General features: G+C 37.2%; 2 protein-coding genes across 2 annotated transcripts; both read left to right on the top strand.

Moving 5' to 3' along the window:
• The first annotated feature begins 3,239 nt into the window (after positions 1–3,239).
• Positions 3,240–26,534, top strand: LOC145787102 (ubiquitin carboxyl-terminal hydrolase 5-like). Its single transcript, XM_082598827.1, has 22 exons — positions 3,240–3,279; positions 3,551–3,651; positions 13,109–13,222; positions 13,817–13,942; positions 14,579–14,642; positions 14,917–15,041; positions 16,438–16,532; positions 16,975–17,210; positions 17,496–17,590; positions 18,197–18,275; positions 18,889–19,006; positions 19,327–19,453; positions 19,631–19,789; positions 20,038–20,232; positions 20,850–20,955; positions 21,162–21,319; positions 22,103–22,211; positions 22,712–22,972; positions 23,869–23,981; positions 24,412–24,556; positions 25,360–25,444; positions 25,854–26,534. The coding sequence occupies exons 2-22, from the start codon at positions 3,586–3,588 to the stop codon at positions 25,945–25,947; spliced, it is 2,670 nt and encodes an 889-aa protein (XP_082454953.1). The 5' UTR covers positions 3,240–3,279; positions 3,551–3,585; the 3' UTR covers positions 25,948–26,534.
• Positions 10,406–13,085, top strand: LOC145787104 (small ribosomal subunit protein uS10m-like). The gene has a single exon (XM_082598828.1). The coding sequence runs from the start codon at positions 10,463–10,465 to the stop codon at positions 11,201–11,203; it is 741 nt and encodes a 246-aa protein (XP_082454954.1). The 5' UTR covers positions 10,406–10,462; the 3' UTR covers positions 11,204–13,085.
• Positions 26,535–26,574: the final 40 nt, after the last annotated feature.

Below are 26,574 nucleotides of genomic sequence, written 5' to 3'. Positions count from 1 at the left end.
TCGTTGAAAAGCACAAGCATAGATCTAACCAACTAAGTTAATACCAAGTCCAAAAATACTACTAGCTCCATCTGGTGGCCACTTAAACTTGATCAAATTCAAACCATTATCAAAAGTTTATTTGCAATGATGATAACATTAAACGACAGCCAATTAAAAGAACATGTTATTGTTTATAGAAGTGCTAACTTTCTATTTTATATCTTATTCAATATGCGCGCAATCGTTGTTCGAAGACAGCCCCCCAACGAAGCTTTTGCCCAATGCATTTCAATGGCGAATCGATCGTTTTCCAGTTCACGCCCTGCGTGATCACGATAATTAATTGTCTCCCATTTATTCATTTCTTGCTCAATTTCAACACATTTGCTATCGTTGAAAAGCACAAGCATAGATCTAACCAACTAAGTTAACTTGTAACTAAGCAAATCTGTTGAAATTGAGCAAGAAATGAATAAATGGGAGACAATTGATTATCGTGATCATGCAGGGCGTGAACTGGAAGACGATCGATTCGCCACTGAAATGCATTGGGCAAAAGCTTCGTTGGGGGGCTGTCTTCGAACAACGATTGCTCATATATTAAATAAGGTATAAAAATGAAAGTTAGCCCTTCAATAAACAGTAACATGTTCTTTTAATTGGTTGTCGTTTAATGTTTTTATCATTGCAAATAAATATTTGATGATGGTTTGAATTTGGTCAAGTTTAGGTGGCCACCAGATGGAGCTAGTAGTATTTTGGGACTTGGTATTAACTTAGTTGGTTAGATCTATGCTTGTGCTTTTCAACGATAGCAAATCTGTTGAAATTGAGCAAGAAATGAATAAATGGGAGACAATTAATTATCGTGAACACGCAGGGCGTGAACTGGAAGACGATCGATTCGCCATTGAAATGCATTGGGCAAAAGCTTCGTTGGGGGGCTGTCTTCGAACAACGATTGCTCATATATTAAATAAGGTATAAAAATGAAAGTTAGCCCTTCAATTAACAGTATTATGTTCTTATAATTGGTTGTCGTTTAATGTTTTTATCATTGCAAATAAACTTTTGATAATGGTTTAAATTTGATCAAGTTTAGGTGGCCACCAGATGGAGCTAGTAGTATTTTGGGACTTGGTATTAACTTAGTTGGTTAGATCTATGCTTGTGCTTTTCAACGATAGCAAATCTGTTGAAATTGAGCAAGAAATCAATAAATGGGAGACAATTAATTATCGTGATCACGCAGGGCGTGAACTGGAAGACGATCGATTCGCCATTGAAATGCATTGGGCAAAAGCTTCGTTGGGGGGCTGTCTTCGAACAACGATTGCTCATATATTAAATAAGGTATAAAAATGAAAGTTAGCACTTCAATTAACAGTAACATGTTCTTTTAATTGGTTGTCGTTTAATGTTATTATCATTGCAAATAAACTTTTGATAATGGTTTGAATTTGATCAAGTTTAAGTGGCCACCAGATAGAGCTGGTAGTATTTTGGGACTTGGTAGTAACTTAGTTGGTTAGATCTATGCTTGTGCTTTTCAACGATAGCAAATCTGTTGAAATTGAGCAAAAAATGAAAAAATGGAAGACAATTAATTATCGTGAACATGCAGGGCGTGAACTGGAAAACGATCGATTCGCCATTGATCACGCAGGGCGTGAACTGGAAGACAATCGATTCGCCATTGAAATGCATTGGGCAAAAGCTTCGTTGGGGGGCTGTCTTCGAACAACGATTGCTCAAATATTAAATAAAGTATAAAAATGAAAGTTAGCCCTTCAATAAACAGCAACATGTTCTTTTAATTGGCTGTCGTTTAATGTTTTTATCATTGCAAATAAACTTTTGATAATGGTTTGAATTCGGTCAAGTTTAGGTGGCCACCAGACAGAGCTAGTAGTATTTTGGGACTTGGTCTTAATTTAGTTGGTTAGATCTATGCTTGTCCTTTTCAACAATAGCAAATCTGTTGAAATTGAGCAAGAAATGAATAAATGGGAGACAATTAATTATCGTGAACATGCAGGGCGTGAACTGGAAGACGATCGATTCGCCATTGATCACGCAGGGCGTGAACTGGAAGACAATCGATTCGCCACTAAAATGCATTGGGCAAAAGCTTCGTTGGGGGGCTGTCTTCGAACAACGATTGCTCATATATTAAATAAGGTATAAAAATGAAAGTTAGCTCTTCAATAAACAGTAACATGTTCTTTTAATTAGTTGTCGTTTAATGTTTTTATCATTGCAAATAAACTTTTGATGATGGTTTGAATTTGGTCAAGTTTAGGTGGCCACCAGATGGAGCTAGTAGTATTTTGGGACTTGGTATTAACTTAGTTGGTTAGATCTATGCTTGTGCTTTTTAACGATAGCAAATCTGTTGAAATTGAGCAAGAAATCAATAAATGGGAGACAATTAATTATCGTGAACACGCAGGGCGTGAACTGGAAGACGATCGATTCGCCATTGAAATGCATTGGGCAAACGCTTCGTTGGGGGGCTGTCTTCGAACAACGATTGCTCATATATTAAATAAGGTATAAAAATGAAAGTTAGCCCTTCAATTAACAGTAACATGTTCTTATAATTGGTTGTCGTTTAATGTTTTTATCATTGCAAATAAACTTTTGATAATGGTTTGAATTTGATCAAGTTTAGGTGGCCACCAGATGGAGCTAATAGTATTTTGGGACTTGGTATTAACTTAGTTGGTTAGATCTATGCTTGTGCTTTTCAACGATAGCAAATCTATTGAAATTGAGCAAGAAATGAATAAATGGGAGACAATTGATTATCGTGATCATGCAGGGCGTGAACTGGAAGACGATCGATTCGCCACTGAAATGCATTGGGCAAAAGCTTCGTTGGGGGGCTGTCTTCGAACAACGATTGCTCATATATTAAACAAGGTATAAAAATGAAAGTTAGCTCTTCAATAAACAGTAACATGTTCTTTTAATTGGTTGTCGTTTAATGTTTTTATCATTGCAAATAAACTTTTGATGATGGTTTGAATTTGGTCAAGTTTAGGTGGCCACCAGATGGAGCTAGTAGTATTTTGGGACTTGGTATTAACTTAGTTGGTTAGATCTATGCTTGTGCTTTTTAACGATAGTAAATCTGTTGAAATTGAGCAAGAAATCAATAAATGGGAGACAATTAATTATCGTGAACACGCAGGGCGTGAACTGGAAGACGATCGATTCGCCATTGAAATGCATTGGGCAAAAGCTTCGTTGGGGGGCTGTCTTCGAACAACGATTGCTCATATATTAAATAAGGTATAAAAATGAAAGTTAGCCCTTCAATAAACAGCAACATGTTCTTTTAATTGGCTGTCGTTTAATGTTTTTATCATTGCAATTAAACTTTTGATAATGGTTCGAATTTGGTCAAGTTTAGGTGGCCACCAGATGGAGCTAGTAGTATTTTGGGACTTGGTATTAATTTAGTTGGTTTGATCTATGCTTGTGCTTTTCAACGATAACAAATCTGTTGAAATTGAGCAAGAAATCAATAAATGGGAGACAATTGATTATCGTGATCATGCAGGGCGTGAACTGGAAGACGATCGATTCGCCATTGAAATGCATTGGGCAAAAGCTTCGTTGGGGAACTGTCTTCGAACAACGATTGCTCATATATTAAACAAGGTATAAAAATGAAAGTTAGCCCTTCAATAAACAGTAACATGTTCTTATAATTGGTTGTCGTTTAATGTTTTTATCATTGCAAATAAACTTTTGATAATGGTTTGAATTTGGTCAAGTTTAGGTGGCCACCAGATGGAGCTAGTAGTATTTTAGGACTTGGTATTAATTTAGTTGGTTAGATCTATGCTTGTGCTTTTCAACGATAGCAAATGTGTTGAAATTGAGCAAGAAATGAAAAAATGGGAGACACTTAATTATCGTGATCACGCAGGGCGTGAACTGGAAAACGATCGATTCGCCATTGAAATGCATTGGGCAAAAGCTTCGTTGGGGGGCTGTCTTCGAACAACGATTGCGCGCATATTGAATAAGATATAAAAATGAAAGTTAACACTTCAATAAACAATAACATGTTCTTTTAATTGGCTGTCGTTTATTGTTATTATCATTGCAAATAAACTTTTGATAATGGTTTGAATTTGATCAAGTTTAAGTGGCCACCAGATAAAGCTAGTAGTATTTTTGGACTTGGTATTAACTTAGTTGGTTAGATCTATGCTTGTGCTTTTTAACGATAGCAAATCTGTTGAAATTGAGCAAGAAATGAATAAATGGGAGACAATTAATTATCGTGAACATGTAGGGCGTGAACTGGAAAACGATCGATTCGCCATTGAAATGCATTGGGCAAAAGCTTCGTTGGGGGGCTGTCTTCGAACAACGATTGCGCGCATATTGAATAAGATATAAAAATGAAAGTTAGCACTTCAATAAACAATAACCTGTTCTTTTAATTGGCTGTCGTTTAATGTTTTTATTATTGCAAATAAACTTTTGATAATGGTTTAAATTTGATCAAGTTTATGTGGCCACCAGATGGAGCTAGTAGTATTTTGGGACTTGGTATTAACTTAGTTGGTTAGATCTATGCTTGTGCTTTTCAACGATCGCAAATTTGTTGAAATTGAGCAAGAAATCAATAAATGGGAGACAATTTCCTTCTGTTGTGTTTCATTGCATTTCCACCCCGCAGTTCCTCCTTCATAATAGTCCATTCCATTGTGTCTGACGTCATTATTTTTTCCTGTTGACCAACAGGGCGTCTTGTGGAAGAGCACCCATTTTTCTTGGTGTAATTTCATTTTGAAAACAGTGAAGAGTTGAGGTTGCAAGTGCATTTTTTCCCTTCAAATTTGCGAAGCAGAGGCTTATTTATTTATTTACATTTGTCCAAGCTCGAGTCGAAATTTGCAAAATACTTCCAGGAAAATTTTTCAAACTACGAATGGACTCGCAATCCTTTCGTAGTAGGAAATCCGGCAAATTTTTGGATTCAATGAATGACGATTATGCAGGTTTGGTGAAACAAAGCACTACGAATTATTATCCCATTCGCTACGTTGTATTTATGTGAAGCAAAATTTTCTGCCTTGGTGGTGATAAAAACCAAATATCGATCACGAATAAACACCGAAAGAGTAATGCGAATGGCAATTTCAAAAATTCTCCCAAGATTCAATGAACTTTGTGAAAACAAACAAGCCCACATGTCACATTAAATAACATGCATTGCCTTTTGTTGTCGTATCAATAAACAAAACTTTAATCATAAGTTTATTCATTTACTTTTATTTGCTGGTGCGTCGCAAGTCCAGAAAACTTTTCCAGAGGCGTCGCAACAAAAAAAAGTTTGAGAACCACTGCAGTAGGGTAAGGGTACCATACCTCTAATTATCCATTATCAGGAACTGTTATTAGTTATAAAAGTATAAGTGTTAAGTTAACCCAATTTGACAGATGAAAAGCATCTCGGTGCATACAAGTCTGATAGTACCGGTATAGCCTACTGGTATCCTAGCCTATATTATTACTGTCGAATTTTGTTTATTGTTGTCAAAGTTGCCAGTTCCAAGGTTCAGATTACAAGTGTGAGTTAGGTTCAGTGGCGGCTGGTGAGCTGTGAAAGTGGTGGTGCTGCGGACGGGCGCAGCCCGGCCCCGTTTTTGCCGAAGGCGAGTGAAATGGCGGGGAGTCTGGGAGTCCTCCCCCAGAAAATTTTGAAAAATGACACTTAATTTGGTGCATTCTGTGCGCATCTTCAGCTCTAAATTGTAATGAAAAGTTAAGATAAAACTTTCGCGGTTTGAACTTTATCATGCAGATGCAAATGTAAAAAATTAAATTTTTGCACTTTGCATATCTATAATTGGCTAAATTTATCGCTGAGCACTAGGCTATTAAAAATTACACACATACAGCTCTGAAAAAGTTAATGACTGAGATATTTATGGGCAACACTAAAAGGCGGAATTGCGGAAGGCGGAAATAAGCCGGGCGTGAAATGGCGTATTGTCCGCAGAAGTAGCGATTTAATGCCGATGTAGCAAATGCGGAAATACGATCTTGGCGTCCATATTGATTAACATAGCGATAACTTCATCATGAAAGAATGAAATGTTGCAACATGGAAAAAGGCGGAAATGCGATTTTTAACAACAACTCACCACCGAACCTACTTTTATGTTGAAATATCATTGAAAGATATTGTTTACAAGCAATTGTGAGGTCATTAAATACTTTGACTGTTTTACTTCCACAGTTATTGGAGTAAATTTCAAAAATTGAAAGGAATTTATTTAAACAGAAAAAGGCGGAAATGCGATTTTTAACAACCACTCACCACCGAACCTACTTTTATGTTGAAATATCATTGAAAGATATTGTTTAGAAGCAGTTGTGAGGTCATTAAATACTTTGACTGTTTTAATTCCACAGTTATTGGAGTAAATTTCAAAATTTAATGGAGTTTATTGAAATAGAAAAAAGGCGGAAATGTGATTTTTAGCCACAACTCAATACCGAACATTTTCTTATGTTGAAATATCATTGAAAGATATTATTTAGAAGCAATTGTGAGATCATTAAATACTATGACTGTTTTAAATTCTAAAGTTATTTCCGTGTTTCCGCATTTCCGTCTTTTAGTGTTGCCTGATATTTATTAACATATTTCCTGGCTAACTTCCGTTTCTCTTCCATTAAACCTTGAGGTATGTTGCGTATACTGTAGCACTATATTAAACAGAACGCCAAAAAAGAAAAAGCAGAACATATGAAGAAAAACATAAAATTATTGTTGCAGATCTTCTAATTGTGACAGCACTCATTTTCACAGTAAAATACAGTGTTGTTTATGTCTTAAAAACGTCTTGTAATTAACTCTGGAGACGTAATGAACAGGACGTAGCAACTCTGTGCGGTGTGCCGAGAGTCAATTTCGTATACAGCATAACGGATGAGTATCGCTGCTTCGCTGGGCCTGACTTGTCCATTACTTATATATTTGCTTCAGATATATATACAATTATACATGTTACACATCCATGTGGAGATATAAGAAAAAAAGAAAAGAAAAATACACGTTCAGGGGAGAAAACTACAAACATAACCAATTAACCATAGGTGAAGCAAGAGAATATCGCTGGACAACGACACTTTACCACTACTATGAGTAGGCTGCATGTCAGTCTTCCTTGTACAACAAATTACAAGCAACATCACAAAACTTCGATTTTTATATGAACATCAGCATTTAGCACGGTACAAATCAGGTTATTTTCAGAGTCTGGGCAGCGTTACAAAAAATTATATTCATTTTTTCTCAATAGAGCGTCAATCGTTAGAACATTACAGCATACTTGGTGAGTGCTCACACTTTCAAATCCACATAAACCAAATACACCTCTATACAACTTGTTGTAAGCACCTTTAAACTTTCTTTTCCATTTAACAGAGACATTGGTCCATAGGTGTGAGTTATGAAGAAGCATGCAATAAGCTTGAAATATAACTTGTTTTACGTCCAAACTGCAATGTTTGACAAACGAAAGCACATTATTAGCGGCACAATACAAAGCTCTGATTTGTCTTTTTACATCACTATGGTCACACAACATGTAATCAATAAGCACACCCAGACATTTGGTTGACTGCACAAACTCAATGTGTTGACCTTGAAGGGTCACAACAGAATCACATTGTAAGTACATGCGTTTGTTACTAAAGCAAATGCAATGTGTCTTTGATGCATTAAATATAATATCATGAGATTTGGCATATTCAGAGCAAAGTGACAAAATAGCTTGGAGACCTTTCAAACTCTGGGCAAAACAACACATATCGTTAGCAAACATAAGATGGTTTAAACATGCATGACCATGTAGCAGCCCATCGATAATGAATTTAGTCGCTTTGTTAAGTCTACATAAACAGCAAAAAGATAAGGGCTTAGGATTCCACCCTGTCTGACGCCGTGAGTAACTGTACATGAATCAGGGAAGGTAGATCCCCATTGTTGTATTTGCATGTGCAGGTTGCGGAACCAGTAACTTACATGTGAGTTCTACTGTACAGTACAAGGTATGGTTTGTGAAGGTGAGTGCATTACATAGGTACAGATACATTCACACACTACGTCCTCAACATCAAGTCGATATCTTTTCTTGAGCTTTCAGTTTGTAATAGAGAAGGAAATCCTGATACGCACAGTCGCACACTCACTCAAATGCGAAAAGAAATACGAATGCGAAGAGCTTTTCTGTTGTTGCTGAAAAGAATCTTTCTTTCTAGTCCAGAATTGTGGAAATATAAATTCCTCCCATAAACTTTTTAAATTCCTCCTTGGTTACGTTTAAGTATCACAGTGGTATTTGGATACTGTATTCATGATTCCGATATTCATCCAACTTCCAAAGTTCTTGAATTCACTCCAAATCCAGAAAATTTAGTATGATGGCATGCGTGTCAAGTTATTACCATGTAGGCCTACAAACTACATATATGAAAAAAATAGAGAAAATGTTAATGCATATTGAAATTGTACAGCAGAACAAAAAGGAACCAAAGTTTTATCAAAATTCACTGCACAAAACTATTGTTTCTTTTGTAATTCCTGTACGTTTTGTTTATTGGAGCAGCCCCTATTGCCTAGCTTACAATTATGAACAAGTGAACAGCTTTGTGACCTGCATACATTAATTTGACAAACAATAAGAATTAAGAAATTTACTTGCCACATAGCCTATAGCCTACTGTACAAAAAACTGTATAATAATAGCTTCATCTGCTATTCAGCTTTTGTATCAACTCTAGCTAATTAGGCTGATCAACCTTAAAATTTACAGGTAATCAACAATGTTTTAGCAGCCTAATGTTTTATATTAAGCTAAATTGTTAGTGCTGAATGCAAATACTGGTAAATATTAAACTGCTACAATACTTGCTTGTTTTTATTTATACAGAGTCCTAGCAATCACATGGCACCAACCCTTCAGCTCATCGAGTCAGGGTTTCACCTACTCTGCAGCAAAAATTACAAGCCCTTAGCCCCTTAAGTCTAAACAGTCAGAGCTTCACCAATTTTATCGAAATACAAGTTTGTCTATCTTTGTAAATAAACAAAATAGCAAGTTCTGTGAGATTTCTCCAAGTGAACTGGTTAGATTATCAAAGCAATCCAATGCAAATCCACGAGCCTATTAAGTTTGGAATATGCGCCTATGCCCATTGCCGGACTATCCACAGTAAGCCATACATTATGATACATACTTTTAATTTTATACATTTTTTCCAAAAAGCTGCAGGCAACTGTAGCCAACCGGTATTCTACCTCGAAGTGTTGGTTTGGTGCTGAACCAAGGTTGCCAGATGTTTTAAAAATTCCCAGTCTAATTGCTACTGAAAAGTAGACCTCACAGGAGATGAAACAAGCCCAAAAGTAGCCCCACATATGACAAATTTGCGCAAAATGTAGCCAAATGAAGAAAAAATTGGTGAAAATGAAATGAAACCAAAAAAAAACGCAACTGCTAAAATCTTCCCGTGACTCCAAAACAAATCTAATCCAATTTCGCGGGAAAACCGTGGAACTGGCAACCCCAGGAGCTGTGCCAGCACAGCTCCAGGATCATCCCATCTTATCATTATAAGACAGCCAAGCTACTTCATTGTCACATGACTTTCATTTTGTTTGTTTGCTTTTATGACGTCCGGGCCTTGGAGCTTTTTCCTATCTTAGAAAGAGTTTCCAGTTAACAGAGCAAAAAATTTGGAAATGTCAACAAATAAAAATAATAAAAAATCACAACGTTTCTTATCACGGGAAGAACGAGGGAAAAATTTGGTGGTGCTGTAGCGCCACAGCACCATTACACGAGCTGCCACTGGTTAGGTTTAAAATTAGGGTTCGACAACTTTTCAAAATGTCTGCCAAGTCATGACATGCCTGATTATTTTCAAGGGTTGCCAAATCCACGAGTTTTGATTGCCAAACTGGACTAGTTTTGCTTCCCAGTTGTATGAAATTTTTTTGCAGCTCCAGTTTGATTTCCTATTATTTCAAATTGACTTCAATATATAGAATATGTTACTCGAAAACATTCTGCATCTCTGACAATGCCTGATAAAGCTTGACAGTTGGGTATATAGAGGTACTGTACGGTATACGGTACCTATTACAGCATGTATATAGATTTACGATAAGAGTGAAACAAACCAAAAAATTCAAGTTAGAAACTACACAATCATCAATCCATCATCTGGGTGTGTTTAGGACAAAACTTTTTAAAGTGACTTTAGTCCATTTTTGCTAGCCTAATCAAGTGGCCATGTAGCCTGAATACTACAGCTCCTTGTCATGTGTTGTTAAATATCAAAAATCATAACAATTATGTTTTATCATTTGGTTTGCAGACTTTGCAGTAAAGAAAGTAACTAGGTTTTTATGTAACTTTTATTATAGTTTGTTAAAATTATGCTTAGTGGACTTCGATGTACTAGACTGGGTTTTATTAATCAATACATTATTCACAATTTCCAAAAGCAGTTGAAAAATGAATCAAGACTCTTAAAATCTATCACCAAGCGTGGTGTGAATTCCGCCTGTATATCCCTGTTCAATCAAAAATGTTACTCTAGTTCAATCTTCAATCAAAATAAAAATATACTTTTTGGAAAAACTAATCTTCCAGAAGAAACAAAAGAAAACGAAGTGTTATATCGAGCTATTGATATTTTAATCAAAGGTCATGAGTCATCAGTCCTGTCTAGCTACATGGCATTTATGAGTTCTGCTGCTGAACATTTAGACATTACCGTTGCTGGTCGACTTGTTCCGAAGTTTATTGCTGATCGATCAACATTTTTGAAGTCCATTCATATTTTTAAAAAACACAGAGTACAATATGAAACCAGAACACATCGTCAAGTTCTGCAACTGAAATATTTAACAGGATCTACTGCAAAAGTGTATTTAGAATATGTGCAACGAAATATTCCAGCTGGTGTTGCAATGCATGTGCATAAGTGGCAACTGCAAAGAATTCCTGAACACATCAATAAAGAAATGAAGAAGAATATGGCAGAAATGACTGAAGAAGATTGGAAACTTTGCGCAGAGTTTATTCCTAAAATGAAGAGTGAAAGAAAAACGGTTGAAGCTGATTATGAAGAGTACCACACAACCAAACGATTTCTTCTGGGCACCGTCATGTAGTGTAGTCATGTAGTGCCGGTTTCTAAAACATTTTTTGGCAACCCCATTTCAAACAATAAATTTGTATGCTACCCCATGATGGTAGCCTGCATGCAATATTAAAACAATGAATGTTCAATTACAAATCTCAAGTGGTGTTTTTGTGTATGTCAACATCGTACATATGCTTACAATCCATAAAAGGATCAACAAAATAGTAACTGAACCGTCTAATGGAAATATAACAAAAAACACTGCAATTCAAATATGAAAACAGTGATGTCCTGTCATCATATCTAGGATAAATGTAGCAATATTGCAAGTGCAACAATAAGCAAACATAGCAAACCAAACAAAATTTGAAATTGCAAATATCCACTGGGGTCGCAACTCACAGTTTGAAAAGCCTTGATGTGGAGTTACTTAACTGCATTGATTTATATGTATATCCGACTTAAACATTTTTGACTGGGTATTCTGAAAACAAAATAGTGAAAACTTTGAAATTGTGTTATATTGTCATCCTACTGTTGGTCATTCTATTTTGTTGTAAACAAGTCAAGCAATTTTTTTTATTGAAATGGTCGTTCAATATGTGTTGCATGTATATGCATTACACCTCAGTATATTAGTTGAGATAAAATTTTCGAACTGTCTCAAGTTTCCTAGCTATCTTGTGATGTTACTGTCAAAGCGAAGTACAACATAAGGTTTGGTTTATATATATATCAGAATTGCTTGTTTTTTATGTGAAGAATCAAGGCAGGCCTCGAAATTCACGGCAGACATGTCCGCCGTCACAGCATGTGATGTCCGCGGGAAGTACCCTCTAGATCGGTCATATTTGTCAGCCAAGAAATAACACAGAAACTAGCGATACAAATCGTCATTGCATAGCATGAACAATTGTTGTGAGAATATAATTTCCCGCGCGTTCTAGCGCGCATCTAGAAAATGTGAATACTGTATCCCTTAGCTTTCATTCAAGCTGAAAATCTTTCAATTTTTACGTTGCTTCAACAATTGATGACATTGAATCAGCGTAACAAAGGTGAATTCTTCGCTAAGAATCGATGGGAGCACGCGCAAGTTCAAGTCTTACGTCACAATATCTGCCTTTGATCTCCGAGTAATATTGATAAGGCAAGGTTGGTTACAAAATTAGATTATACGAGTAGGCTATTACAGCAAGTAGAAAAAAAATTTGTCGAGTTTTGGTATTACAGTAACAAAAAAAAGGTCCATAGAAAATTCACTTTCGCTCACATACCACGCAAAAATAAACCTAAAGAAAAATGCCTAGTGAAACTTTGCACAGCAGAAAATAGTGGCGTTAGCGTAGAAGTTTTCCGACTCGTGCCCAGAGCATTGTGACGCAAAAATCCACACGACCTCGTTCGGTGGAAGTTAATCAGTTATGCGGCGTATTAAGCAGCTACACCGCGCTTTGACTCTTCAAGCGCACCTCGTTGGTCTGATGAAAGCCTTTGCTGAAATTTTAAAAAGCCTTCTAAACCGTAGCTATGGCTCTCAAATAATGAAGAATTATCAAGTGATCAAGCATGACGATCGACGCTAAAACTGGTGTGACCGCCGTGAGACTTAAATTGTCCGCCGAGATAGCTGCTCAAACCGGACACGTTTGTCCGCCGTCAACAAAAAGGAATTTCGAGGCCTGCAAGGATATCAATAATGTGTCATGTGATGGTGGCAATATTTTTGTCCAAAAACATGCAACTTTGTTAGGTTTGCATGGTTCCTCATCAATAAATATTTCATTCTTGACTTCATTTTTTTTTTCATCTATATAATATGTACTTTCAATGTATTTCTGCAAAGTATGAATCTCTTTTTTTTAAATAATAGTTTCATCATGTCAATGGATATTTGTTGTTTTCTTTAGTTGTTATTTTAGTTTGTTTGTAGACGATACAAATGAATGCAGTTGAAGTTCTATCAGCTTGCCTACCCAAGATTAGAATACCTAGCCTTGGTGACAATGTTTACAAAGAAGAATGCTGCTTTTCTTTTGACACTCCGGTAAGCATTGGAGAAATGTGTTTAAAACTCCTGAGTCAAGTCACAGTTCATTCAGTGAGGTCATTTGTCCAGCCTATTGTTTTTTCAAATTGGAAACATTCACTTTTTTAAATTGCAAAACCATTTCATTTTTAAAGATATTAGTTAACAGTTTACGATTTTTAAAGTCAAAACATATCTGTTTCTCGACAGCCGATTGTGACAAGAATCAACAGCAGTAGACACCGTGTTTCGTCTATGAGGCTGGGCTCGTCAGTATCGCAACTGCTCGCTGTACTAGTGAGTGCTCAGCTTTGTGCTGATAGCCGGGAAGAAGGCCCCTTCTCAAAATGTATCTGTTAATTTTATGTTTTTTGTAACTGCATGAATATGAAATGACCAGTCGATTACAATGAGAAACCACATCATTGTACTGGTATAACTCACTTTAGTCATGAGTTCTCAGCCCAGTGCTGGTGGTCACAAACAACCCCCTCTTTCTGCTATTTCTTGGTATTTCTTCAACTCATGACAATAATTGTGATGTAGCTTTGCATTTTTGTTACGCTATGTCAGATATACTGGTAGGCCTACTCATGCACTTGTACTCTGCAGGAGTCAGAAACTGGATTATACATCTGCATGACAACATTTCTGGCTTTCAGTCATAAATATGTGCAATTGTACCACGCAATCACCAGCAATCGAGTATTTCTTCACATCAAGAAAACTAAGAAACAGGTAACTACTATGCTTGGGGGTTAATGTCACCTTTTCGCAACCTTCAACTGTACTACATTATTGCAATAATCACTCTTTTTGCAAAGCTACTTTTGAAAATAGGCTATATTGTACTTTTTGTTAGAATATTTTAAAGGAAAACAGCCTATTCTGTCAAAATATAAAGTTTTTCCCAACTCTTTTCATGATCGAATAGTATGAGCATCTGTACAATGCTTGAAGAAGTTTGGTTTGACATCTATGAAAAACACATGGCTGTGCTGCGCCAGGGTCTGCTACTATTCGGTGAGTCCGATTTGGTGAGTTCCTAACCCCTAACCCTAAAACGGCAATGATAATTAGGCTACAGTACCCAATAATTTAAAAAAAAAATTTCAAAAAATCACGGAATGGGGAATCGGACTCAGCGAATTGGACTCACCGAATCGGACTCACCGAAACGGGCCATTCCGGCTGCGCCAAGACCTTTCTGAAAATGCTTGAACATGACACACGAATTTATGTCCTTGCCGTTTTCCCCACTTTACTGTATTCAAAGTGAGCACATGGTCTATTTTAACATTGTTTTTGTAATTTTTTTTCATTGATTGACTTGAACTGGATATATCAGTTTGCTTGAATCTTATTCCTGTGCAGGTTCCCGATTCAAAGAAGAGCTCTGAATCTCCAAGCGAAAAGAAACCAAAGCGATTGGCAATAGGTGTGCAGCAAAATAAGAGCTTATTTTTATTTATAATTAAATTCACTTAAGCTGCCACCAACGATTGTATTTACTTGAAAAGTCTTATTATTGTACATATCAAGTAAATTTCTTTTACGTTTTGCAATTGGAATTGTCTTAAAAATTGTCTTTTTAACTTCTAAAAGTTGTGTACTGGTTCCTGATGATGCAGTTTGTAAAATTGAGCTACTACTGTATTTTCAGCAAGTGTTAAGTTAGTTTTGTATTTTTATTGAGATCTTCTTCAACACAGGCATTGAAGGCGGGTACGACCCCGACGAAGATGACAAAGTAGAATATGATGAAATTCAGAAGATTGTTATCCTCCCAGAGTTTATTGAGTTACCACTGGACGATGTGGAACTTATGCCATCGATGGTTAGATTTGACGGAATGGCCCGTTTCGGCTAGTCCGATTCGGCTAGTCCGATTCGGCTGGTCCGATTCGGCTAGTTCCCTATTCGGGTACAGTCTTTCTCGGTTAGTTCCCTATTCGCCAAATTTTTGAAAATCCAACCATAATCCTTCTGTAATCCAACAAAATCCTTCCGTAAATCTAACGAACCAGCCGAAAAAGACTGCAGCCGAATCGGACTAGCTGAATCGGACTAGCCGAATCGGACTAGCCGAATCGGACCAGCCGAATCGGACTAGCCGAATAGTAGCAGACCCTAGATTTGAAATGATGTCTTTGCTTTCTTGAAGATAAAAAGCTTTTACTTATTTCGTAGAAAATTCAGTAGCTTGCTCTAGTCTAGAATATTGATTGATTGATTGGTTTATTTTGTTGTGCAATATTATAACAGCAAAATCATTAAATGATGCAGCACGCTTAACAAACACAATTGAAACAAAGAAAAATAACAAATGTACACTGCATCTTTGAAATAATCACAACGGGAAGCTGCGAAGTGACCATGACGGTCTTCGAGTCAAGCAGCCACCCTCAGCCAAGTCGATGATAAACATTACACTAAAATATCTACACTTGCAACAAAGAGTCAAGACAGAAACAAACTTGCATCAATCATATGTTAAAATTTCAAGTTCCAATATTAGGTGTTGATAGTCAACGATTAAAAGCTTAAACAGTATCGGTCCGCATTAGTAAATTACACTGCATTCAACTTTAATATTCTGCAATTAGATAGTTTTTGTAAAGTTTTTTAAATGAGTCAAAAGATTTGTTTTTAATATCTAGTGGGATTGAGTTCCATATTTTTACTCCACTATAATTGATGCTTCGTTGAAGTTTTGTAGTAGCATACAGAGGAACAAAGTAATTATCATTTTTGATTGAACATCTAGTTGAGCGATTATGAACGTTTGGTGTTTTTTTGAAGTAATTCGAAAAAGTACAGGGTAAAGAATTATGGCTATATTTAAACATTAATAAATTGCGGCACAATATGACATCTTTGAAGTAGCAATGATGTTCATTGTTCAGTTTGAGCTCTTCCGAGGTGTCGCACACGGTAAAAAAAATTTCAACTTTTAACTGTCATAACTTGTTTTTCAAGTGTGCTGGTAGTTCAATTATTACTATTTCTGATGATGAAATGATACCAAATACCTTTGATTTATTTGTTTATCCACTGTTTGCATACTTAAATTATACTGTAGGCCTATATCAAGTTAAATTACGTTGTGTGGTTTGATGTGTTTGTGATTACGACAAAGTGCACTTTTCACTAATCAAGTTATACTATTTTGCTTTATCAAAATTCTAGCAGTTAATAACTTTATTCAACCGTTTTCTTATAATTTCTGTCAGGTTCTCACAAGCGCAAGTGGAATACTGTCTTCAACCTCTGCATCTAAGAAGGAGGAGATCTTGGCATGGGATGGGGAATTCCGACCAGTGACAAAGTAAGTTCATTGAAATCATCCATAGACCACGTCTCCCTGGAATAGAGATTTTGTTATATTACTTGTTTTGCAGGATACTATTTTTTTAATTTCATTTTTTCTACACAGTGTGAATTTGATAAAGGCAATGATTAAACTCCGACTGTGAACTAATACTGTAGCCGATTTCACGATGAGCATCATTACAAACCTAGAATCCAGAGTGAACTCCTTTTGCGAGAAATGAATCCTCTTTAAAGTTGGCTGAAATTTTTGAAAAAAAGGCAACCACTTTTCGTCATGCTCTTCATTGCCTGTGCTCGTACTTCGTGCGCAAAATTGTCGTTTTGACGTTTGAAACCAAAGATACTTTTAAGTTAAAAGCGAAATTCATTTTTGTATTGAAATTGAAGCTGTCGCACCAGCACTGTTTGTGACGTCAACGATTTCTTCCCATTTTCAGACATGGACACTCCCTTGAACAGTTAGACAATGGCGTTAAGATCCCTCCAAGCGGCTGGAAGTGCACCAAGTGCGATTTAGCGAACAACTTGTGGATGAATTTAACGGACGGAACAATTTTGTGCGGCCGGAAGTACTTTGACGGTTCCGGGGGGAATAACCACGCGGTGGAGTACTTCAAAGAAACCGGATACCCCTTAGCGGTTAAGCTTGGGACCATCACTGCCTCTGGCGCAGGTAATTATGTTTTATTAGAGGTATCAAACTCAGAAATGCATCAAAAGGGGGTTTGACTCCAGGGATAGTCGTTCACTCAAAACCTTTTTTATTGGAAGTCTTTGAGGGATAGCGTGGAAATGACACCGATATAGCTCGCAAAACGCTAATCTTTGCTGTATTTGTGAGTCTTTGTACTGGTAACAAGTTGTAACTTTGGTAAATTAGTAACATAACCGTATTTATTAATTTTTTTCGTTAAGTACTGGATAGTGTATGTTTGTAATTATTGCTTTAAATTTTTAGATGTTCATTCATATGATGAAGATACCATGGTAGAAGATCCTTACCTAGCCAAGCATCTCACTCATTTCGGGATTAACATGATGAATATGGAAAAGGTTGAAGATTCTTTCTTAAACTCTGCATATTAGTGAATTCTTTTATGTTGACGTCATTTGTGCATGGGTGGATTACATTATTGAGGAAAGATTGGAAAAGACTAATTTCTGCAATATTTCTATGCACCACCACTTACACTTACAATACATCAGACAACACCTATTTGATTCTTGCCACTGGATAGTTCGAACAGTCTGGACAGGCTTTCCCATTACTGTGGAGATCCTTCGTGTTTTGAGAGGTCAAGGGCCTGTGCTAGATGATGCCACTATCTCCGATAACCAATCCTAAGCAGGGCCGTCAACCGATGCAGACAATAACAATTCAACCAAAAGTAGTTTAACAGCTACCACGTAGTGTAGACTATTTACTTGAAAAGCAAGCATACAAACGATATTTTACTAACTGTGAATCAACTTTCGGGTTACCTTGTATATTGGGATATATTGCAATGAAAAATTGTCTATATCGGATATATCACTTAATTACAAAAGCACTCTTATGATTGAAGCATTCGTGTTTGAAATGTGCGGCCGTAAAGATTGCCACGTTTTCAATACTGCAAGAATTTAAAGAATTTGTGTTTTATTGAATCGCTGTTGCAGACGGAGCAGACCATGACTGAGCTGGAGATTGAATTAAACGAAAAGATTGGAAGCGAATGGAATATTATTCAGGAAGCTGGTAAAGTTTCTTTATGATAACTTTTTTGTCTTTAAAGATTTAGATTAAGTAGACGGGAAGACAAAGAATCTCTGTGTTTAACTCTATGCATGTCATTAAATGTCTTACCAAAGATGCAGCCAAACGCTCTGGATAGGTGTTTGACGGACAACCTTTGGAGCGTGCGTCAGGCGCTAGGAACGATACATTACGCCTACGGGATGTGCAACTCCGTTGTTCCGCCAACATTCAATCGCCAATTTGACATTTTTTTATGCTTTGCTGCTGGCTTGCTTTCAACAAAAACCTTAAATTACTTCAAAACCAACTTCACTCTTCAAATATAACCTATAAAAGGTGCATTATTTTGTAAATCAGAAAAAATGTAACCCTTCTACAGTGTTGCGAATAAGCCGAAAGCGGATGTAGTTTCGCATCCCTATGATCTAACTTACAATCCCTAGTCATGCGCTCACACCGCTCGTCCACCTCACCAACACATAGAACTTGAGCGTAGATGATATTAAGGAACGTTCTAGAGTTTACGTTGTATATTCCATAGAGCGCTAGTTCTTTTTAACGTAGAATGTCGTCTTCACGGTGTATTACTTTATTTAGCTGCTTTTCTAACCAGGAAAGAATTTAAAAGAACTGTATGGACCCGGTTTGACTGGGATGAAGAACATGGGCAACACGTGCTATCTTAATTCATTAATCCAAGTGTTCCTATCTATACCAGAGTTCCAACACCAGTACGTGAGAGTGTTTCGTGCGTTGAAAAGTTAACTGCACAGTGTACACATTTCTCTTGATTTCCCTGGGCCTGGTGCAGTGTATGTTAACTTGTTAAACAAAAAACTTTCGACCATTTTTAGAGTAAGAGTTCTCTTTCGAATGTTAATTGGAGGACTCCAATTTTTTTCGACCAAACATTTTCTATTCAAAATTTTGTCAGTAATGTTGTAACAATTTACCTTCTTGGACCTTCCTATGGATGACTTCCTCCTTCCGCTATTTGAAGTACTTGTTCAAGTATTTTTGTATTCAAACCTAACAATTGTGCTTGCTCTAGTTACACGGACGCCGACAGGTGCCACGAAGTCTTTAAAAGACACTTGGCAACACTAAAATGGGATCCCGCCAACCCTTCAAGTGGCCTGGGTCAATTCGCGAACCAACCAAGTGTTACAAGTAACATGGTAATGTTGACAAGTTTATTTTTATTCCTAATTGTGTAACCTCATACAAAAAGTGACATTTTGTAAGTTTTAGTAACTTTCTATCGCTTCACTGAAGCTGTTCTTTTTATTTGTTAATTGTACGTTGAATCCATGTAAGAAACCGTCGGAATTCTGCATAATGTGTTTCATTCTCAGTTGAGCGATGAAATACAAAAGCGAGTGGCAATTGTGGCAAACGACTTCACCTTGCAAATGTGTAAGGTTGGGCTTGCTCTCAACTGTCTCCAGCCCCCTGATACGCCACCTAGTGAAGAAAAAGACCCCGTGGATGAAGCTGCAGCCGCTTCAAAGGAGGTCAGATCTTGTTTTTTCAATATTTTTTAATATTTTTCCACCTTTACCAAAATTTGCTTTTAATAAATTTAAAGCTATTAAACCCAGTTGGCATCGGCATTAAATTTTTACATCGCCATTCCGTAAAATACGTCGTCAACAGTCATTTGTTCGTCAAAGATGTTGCGCCATTTCTAACAAATGTGTTTGAAAACTTTCCCATGATTTTTAACTTTTAATATGCTTGATTGTTAGTGTCTACATTGCAGCTCTTGTTAAAGACATCACTCTACCATCCCATTGCTCCCGGCGCACTCAAGCGTACAATCGGGAAGGACCACCCAGAATTTTCCACCAATAGGCAGCAGGATGCGCATGAGTTTTTTCTGCACGTTCTGTCGATCATGGAGAGAACCGAGAAGAAATCAGGCAGCAACAGCATCGGAGATTGTTTTAAATTTACTGTGAGTTGTAACAACCTACATTTTTCATCTTATAATAATTTGGTTTATATATAGCCTACGTATGTTTTGATACTTCTGTATTCAGAGTTATTATTGGCCGATATTTGTTTGGGAAATTCAATTTACGCTTGCTGTTGCTCATAAAGGAATGCTTGTCTTTAAACATTGGTTTTGGAATAATGCAGTTTATTTTTGTGTGTCACGGTGTGGGGGTATGATTGAATGATTTATATAATACTAACTGACTACATTTTTTATTGCGTTAGCTTCGGACAGGCGCTTGTTGATGTACACTTAAAACCTCAAAAGATTTCCCTAGCCTTTCTTGTCCATTGGCATGCCGATATACAGTGTTGCCATGTTCAGCTTGTTGAGTACATGCGTTTATGTTTGCGGTAATGACACGGAACGTTTCACTCATAGCACACTAGTTCATGAACAACCAATCGTCTATACTGGTGTGTGGCTTGCTCTTTCGATCTTCAGCTCACGGAATCATGACATTCTGGCGACAGGCCGGCCGCGACAGAATGTCGTGTACCTGCAGTTCACAGACATCTCATGGTCTGTTCAATTTAGTTATTGCGCAGAGTTCATCTTGTTATTTGTTATTGCAGATCGAAGAAAGAATAGAGTGTCAACAAAGCAAGCAGGTCCGGTACAAGAAGCGAACAGAATACGCGGTATCTCTTCCTGTTCCCATCGAACAAGCAACAAATAAAGGTGATTTCACTACAATTGAAACTTTAAAGACTAGAATTTGAGAATTAATTTGAAAAGGAAACACTGAAAAAGCAAACTTTTAAAAATAAGGAATAGCGAACTTGCTGCTTATTTGTGAAGCATAAAATGGAAAAAAGTCGCTTACTGCCACATACAAAATTTCAAACTATTGTTGTGTCTTATAAAAAGTGACTTTACCTCTGCAGCTGAGGTTGAAGCCTACACAGCATTGAAGGAAGCCAACGCAAAAAATAATTCAGTGCCTCTTGGTGACGTTGTTCGGGCAACGGTTCCGTTCAAAGCCTGCATCGACTGTTTCGCGCAGGACGAGAACTTGCTCGATTTCTGGAGCTCTGCAGTCAAGGTTGCTGCTTTACCTATTACATTGTAATCGAATTCAATGTGAAAACTTTATAGCAATAACCATGGCCATCTGGAGATGTGGCCTGATTTGTCACATTTTGCAGATTTTGATTACAGCTACTGCTAGTGCTTGACTGACATTTTTTGAGATGTTCTTACTTTTTGCGGTTTCCTAATGACATAAAACTTTTTTTTTTGCCTTGGGGAAGCAGTAGCAAATGAGAAAAAGTAAGTTGAAAAACGCAAAATCAGACTGTTATTGAAAATTAACAGTCTGACTAAAATCTTCGAAATCAAATTTTCTTTGTTTTTCAACATGTGAGGATGTTAAAACCTATTGTGTCATCTGAGGAAAACAGTAAAGAAAGCGTAAAAATCTAATTTTTAGAAAAATTTATTTAAACCTTGGCCCAAAGTTAGAAAAACCTGGAAATTTCTGCAAAATGTGACAAATCAGGCCGTATCTTTAGGTGGCCATGCAATAACTAAGCTTCAGTTTTTCCTCAGAAAATTGCGATGGTAGGACAGCTTAGCAATTTTATACCGGTGCAGTCTTTGTATATCTTCGACACCACACCAACTATTAAATGGTTCACTGAACGGAAAATATCACCTGTTTGAAATACATTTTCTTACCACAAATAAAATTTGTTTTAGTTTATAAATATACACGTTATTTTTTGATACTCGACTTCAAGCAGTCTGAAATTAATCGTGACAAAGAAAAAGTGACAATTTGTGGTTGTTAATTTCAACATTTATAAAAATACTTTTTTGCTCGTAGGAGAAGTCGGAGGCCCGTAAGAGGACCCGGTTCGCTACCTTCCCTAACTACCTCGTTGTACAACTTAAGAAATTTACTGTTGGTGCCGACTGGGTGCCTAAGAAGCTCGGTAAGCTATTTTGTAACAACGACAATGCTGTTGATGCCTGACTTTGTATTGAACGAGGTTGTATGTTGATTCCAGCGCATAAATATCCGTTTTAGCAAGTGGAATAAGTTTTTTGTTTTATAACTTTTAAGCTTGAATGCACCAACTGCATATCATCCACTGATTAATCAAGCCGGCCGCTTAATCCACAGATTAGTATTTTTTGTTGTGCAGTAAATAAATAATCCGATTATTAGAATCTCCTATTGCTGATCCACAGATAATCTTGCGCAAACTAATCGTTGATTAACCAATTAGAATTAGCTTAATTAACCACTTAAAAGAGCCTTGTCGATGTATCCGACCCCTAATATTTGTTCTCACTGGCGATTTCTCCAGTTACCGCAGTGATGATGATGCTTCCTCACATGCAATTCAATGCTATCACTGTAGTAGCCATCATGTATCTAGGCGTTGTACGGTATATATTGAAATAATGTATATACTATTGCTTGATGTAGATGTTGCAGTCAGCATGCCGGACTTTCTTGAACTCAACCAATACAGAAGCACCGGTCTCCAAGCAAATGAGGTCCTCCTTCCAGACATCGATCCTCCTTCCGCCAACCCTGAGCCAGAGGTCGTCCAAGTTGATGAAGAAGTAGTCAATGCGATTTCACAGATGGGATTTCCCCTGGACCGGTGCCGGGCTGCCGTTGTTGCCACAGGCAACCAGGGTGCGGAACCAGCCGTGATGTGGCTGATGGAGAACCCCTCGGCAGGTAGGCAGGGACCCCCTGGCTTTACCTCATTTGTTGCTTTTATTTTTACACACAAAAGTACAGTCATCAATTTCCTTACCAACAATCTACAATAAAATTTTGTAGAATATAATGTACAGTACATTTACCCCTTTTTTTTCGCAATACTTTCCTTTCTTTTGGCATGTATGATATCATCTGTTATATTTGTCAGCTTATTTTTGTTTGATATAATTAAGTGATAGCTTCTTGTGTCTGTATTATGAACATTATCACATGGTCTTAGGATGCTTAAAATGGCAACAAGACTTCAACAATCGGAAACTTCATTCTGTCAATCTCGGTGACCGGGCCTGCGTCAATGAATCAAAGCCTCTACATCTACAGTCTACACACAGTCTACAAGCATGCGAAACTGCCAGGATTAAGCTCTGCAAGAAGCTTTCCCAGTCGGAGGATAAAGATTCAATCAATCAAAATATTGGTTGCCGCATAGAGATTGCAACCGCATTGTTCATATCTTAATGTTGCCATTTTTACACCGTTTCAACGCCAAGCAACATTTGCTAGTTGAGAAATGAGTCCATGTGGTCGCTTTCCAAGGTTGGTTTCCCGCCAGCAATTTTGCTGGGTTGGAAGTGATTCCGCTAGAATCTTCTCGAATATCACAGTGTTACATTGCAGACCCGGTTCGACTCCAGGCTTCAGCTGGTTGTTAAAAACACGGCCCACCTCTACCTAGGGTGTAATAAATTGGGTGGCCATAATTGCTGGAGGAAAGTTGGCCGAGAGAAAAGAACTGGCCAGTGGCCACCCTACTCTCCTTAGTGCCGAAGAGGCTTAGTGCAATGAGAACCTTATCTTCTCATACCGGACACTTGAATCAAGTATGGGACCACCTTTACCTTACATTGCAGAAGCAGCTCCGGCTCCTGTACAATCCTCTCCTGCTCCTCCTGATGCAAGCATCTCAATGATCATTGGGATGGGCTTCACTCACGATCAAGCTGTCAAAGCTCTTCGCGCAACAGTACGTAACAAACTCTGTACTGGTAAACGTTATTTTTACATTGATTCAACGTATTGCAAGTCATTGCAACGTCATAAATGCAACTTGTGCTTAGTTTAATATTGGCTACTCGTCGTTTATGCCAGTGACACAATCTTTAAAATTTTGTGAACATATTTTTCTTGTGTAAATACCAAAATTGTGAAAATGTTCTTGATGCGTATTGCAAGTATTTTTCCACATTCGTACTCACAAAAACATGTAGTTGCACAGTGCACACTGTACCCCTTTCAAAGCATGGCTCCTTACCAGACAGCAAATCAGTCGTTTTTTACATTGTTTTAGCGTCTGTAAACGTTGGATCAATGTAAAAATCGATTGAATGGCTGTCTTGGTTGTGCTTTCCTTTTCCACTTGCTCAACTGATGTTTCTTTTCATGATATTCCACAGAACAACAATCTGGAAAGAGCTGCCGACTGGATCTTCTCGCATCTGGACGAGTTGGATTCAGTTGATCCTGATCCTCCTGCATCCAGCGCTGGAGATGTCGCCATGGATGTCTCAGTCTCTACAGGAGTGACTGACGGCCCTGGAAGTAATTGAGTGTTAGAGTTGGTTGAAAATTAAACGTTACTGATAAGCCACAGTAGCATAGAATACAATTTGGTAGAGAAGTGATTTTTTCACCATAATGCAAATAAAACCTAACAACCAGACGGCTTCTGGTAGATCAGTTCTGTTATTTCAATTTATGAATAACATCAGTCAGTTGGTTACTTGAAAAGAGCTAACATGAGTATGGCCGAAAACGTTTGTAATTTTTAGTTTATTTTCATGTTATTATATTATGTTAAATGCCGTCTGGTTGTTAAGTTTTATTTATCAATAGCATAGAAAGCGTTCACCGCAAAGCCTTAGTTTGTTAATACTGTTAGAAATAGCTCTATCGTCTATTATGGATTTCATTTTAAATTAGACAAAAACCCAGCACAGCGAATGGGATCATGTTCCGCCTGAAACATTAAGCAGAATCGTGTCCACTACAACTCTTATAACAAACGTCAGATTCTGAGATTTTCATCTCCCATACGCCATACAAGTTATATTCTCAACACCCCTCGGCAAATAGTAAACTATCTAGTATTGTGCATCAAACATATATGGTTTTCCGTTGAATATGAGATCTTTCATAAGCGAGTTCCAATGTAACTGACACCTTGATCAGTTTTTATTTGAGCTTATCGTGCTTTGTATCAATGACTCTTTACAACTTAAAGGCGTGTAGTATTTGCATCACGTGCTGACGTTATTTTCATTCAAAACAGCAATATATCTTCTCGTTGTATATGGACTTTATTTGTACTTATATGTTTGTAATACGTTGTCTTTTGTTTTCAGACTACGAGTTATTCGCCTTCATCAGTCACATGGGGACGTCCACAATGTGTGGGCATTATGTTTGTCACATTAAAAAAGACGGACGGTTAGTTGTTTGGCTGAGTGGCTTAATATTATTTTATTGTTGTGCAAGCATGTAGTTATCTTATCATATGGTTATAATAGCGTTAATGTTTTCTCTCGATGGCTTTAAATTACCGGGATACAAAACATTAAATGTGGCCTGCTGAGCTCAGTTACTTTTGGTAACATTTCCTGGTCTTGCAAAGCTGGTGATCATGAATTAGTGTTATCCTATCTCTAATCATCACTTGGGAAGTCGTATTAGATTCTTATCCCGGCGTGGTAACCTTATCAGCTAAAACTTATTTACCTCAAAGGATTTGAGACATTTCAATCGCTTACATTGTTAAACATGTTTGCTGTCTAGGTTAAGTTTTTGGATAACCTGGTCGCTATCTATTTTAAAAGTATCATCTTTGTTTCTGCTTTAGATGGGTGATTTTCAACGATGAGAAAGTCGCCGAGTCTGAGACGCCGCCCAAAGAGCTTGGCTACATGTATTTTTATAGAAGAGTATCAGAATAGTTGATGCACGTATTGCTGGAATGTCGATTTCAGCTTTGTCATGTCTGTGTTCCTACGCAGGCTCCCAAGCCTAATAGGCCATATCGTTAGTTGATATTGATGAAGTCATGGGTTAGTATTAATGCACCTTTTATAATATTTAACCCGATCAGTGAAGTTCAGATGAATTCTTTATGCAGTTGTGGATTTAAAAATTGACTCTTGCGAGACTTAACGGTTCATTTAAATCACTAATTCCTAAGAACGTTGTTTAAATGCTGCAGCTGACACGTATTGTGCATGAGCAATGCAAAGGCATCTTCAATCTGCTTTGAAAATTTGGAAAATTACTTAGAAAGATTTTTTTGCCAGAATCCAACTTCTAGTGGGGATATTAAAAATTTAATCACTTAGTGACTCACTACGTGGACCTTTGTTGCATGTTTTTTCCATCTTATGATGTAAAATTCTTTCACCTTATCGCTTGCGCAAAAGGAATTACAGTGGTGCATCTACTATGTTTGTCTAGTCTTGTTTGTAATGGACGCGACCGTAAATTCTTTCCTTAAAACCAGCCTCTGCTTTAAAAATATACGTCTAATATTTGCCATTTATGTGTTACTTCCTGCTGCTCTCCTTCTGTGAGTT

This window comes from Aplidium turbinatum, chromosome 18 (genome assembly GCF_918807975.1).
Source record: "Aplidium turbinatum chromosome 18, kaAplTurb1.1, whole genome shotgun sequence".
Lineage (NCBI taxonomy): Eukaryota > Metazoa > Chordata > Ascidiacea > Aplousobranchia > Polyclinidae > Aplidium > Aplidium turbinatum.
Note: the sequence above shows the minus strand (reverse complement) of the source record. Positions and strands in the feature narration are given on the sequence as shown.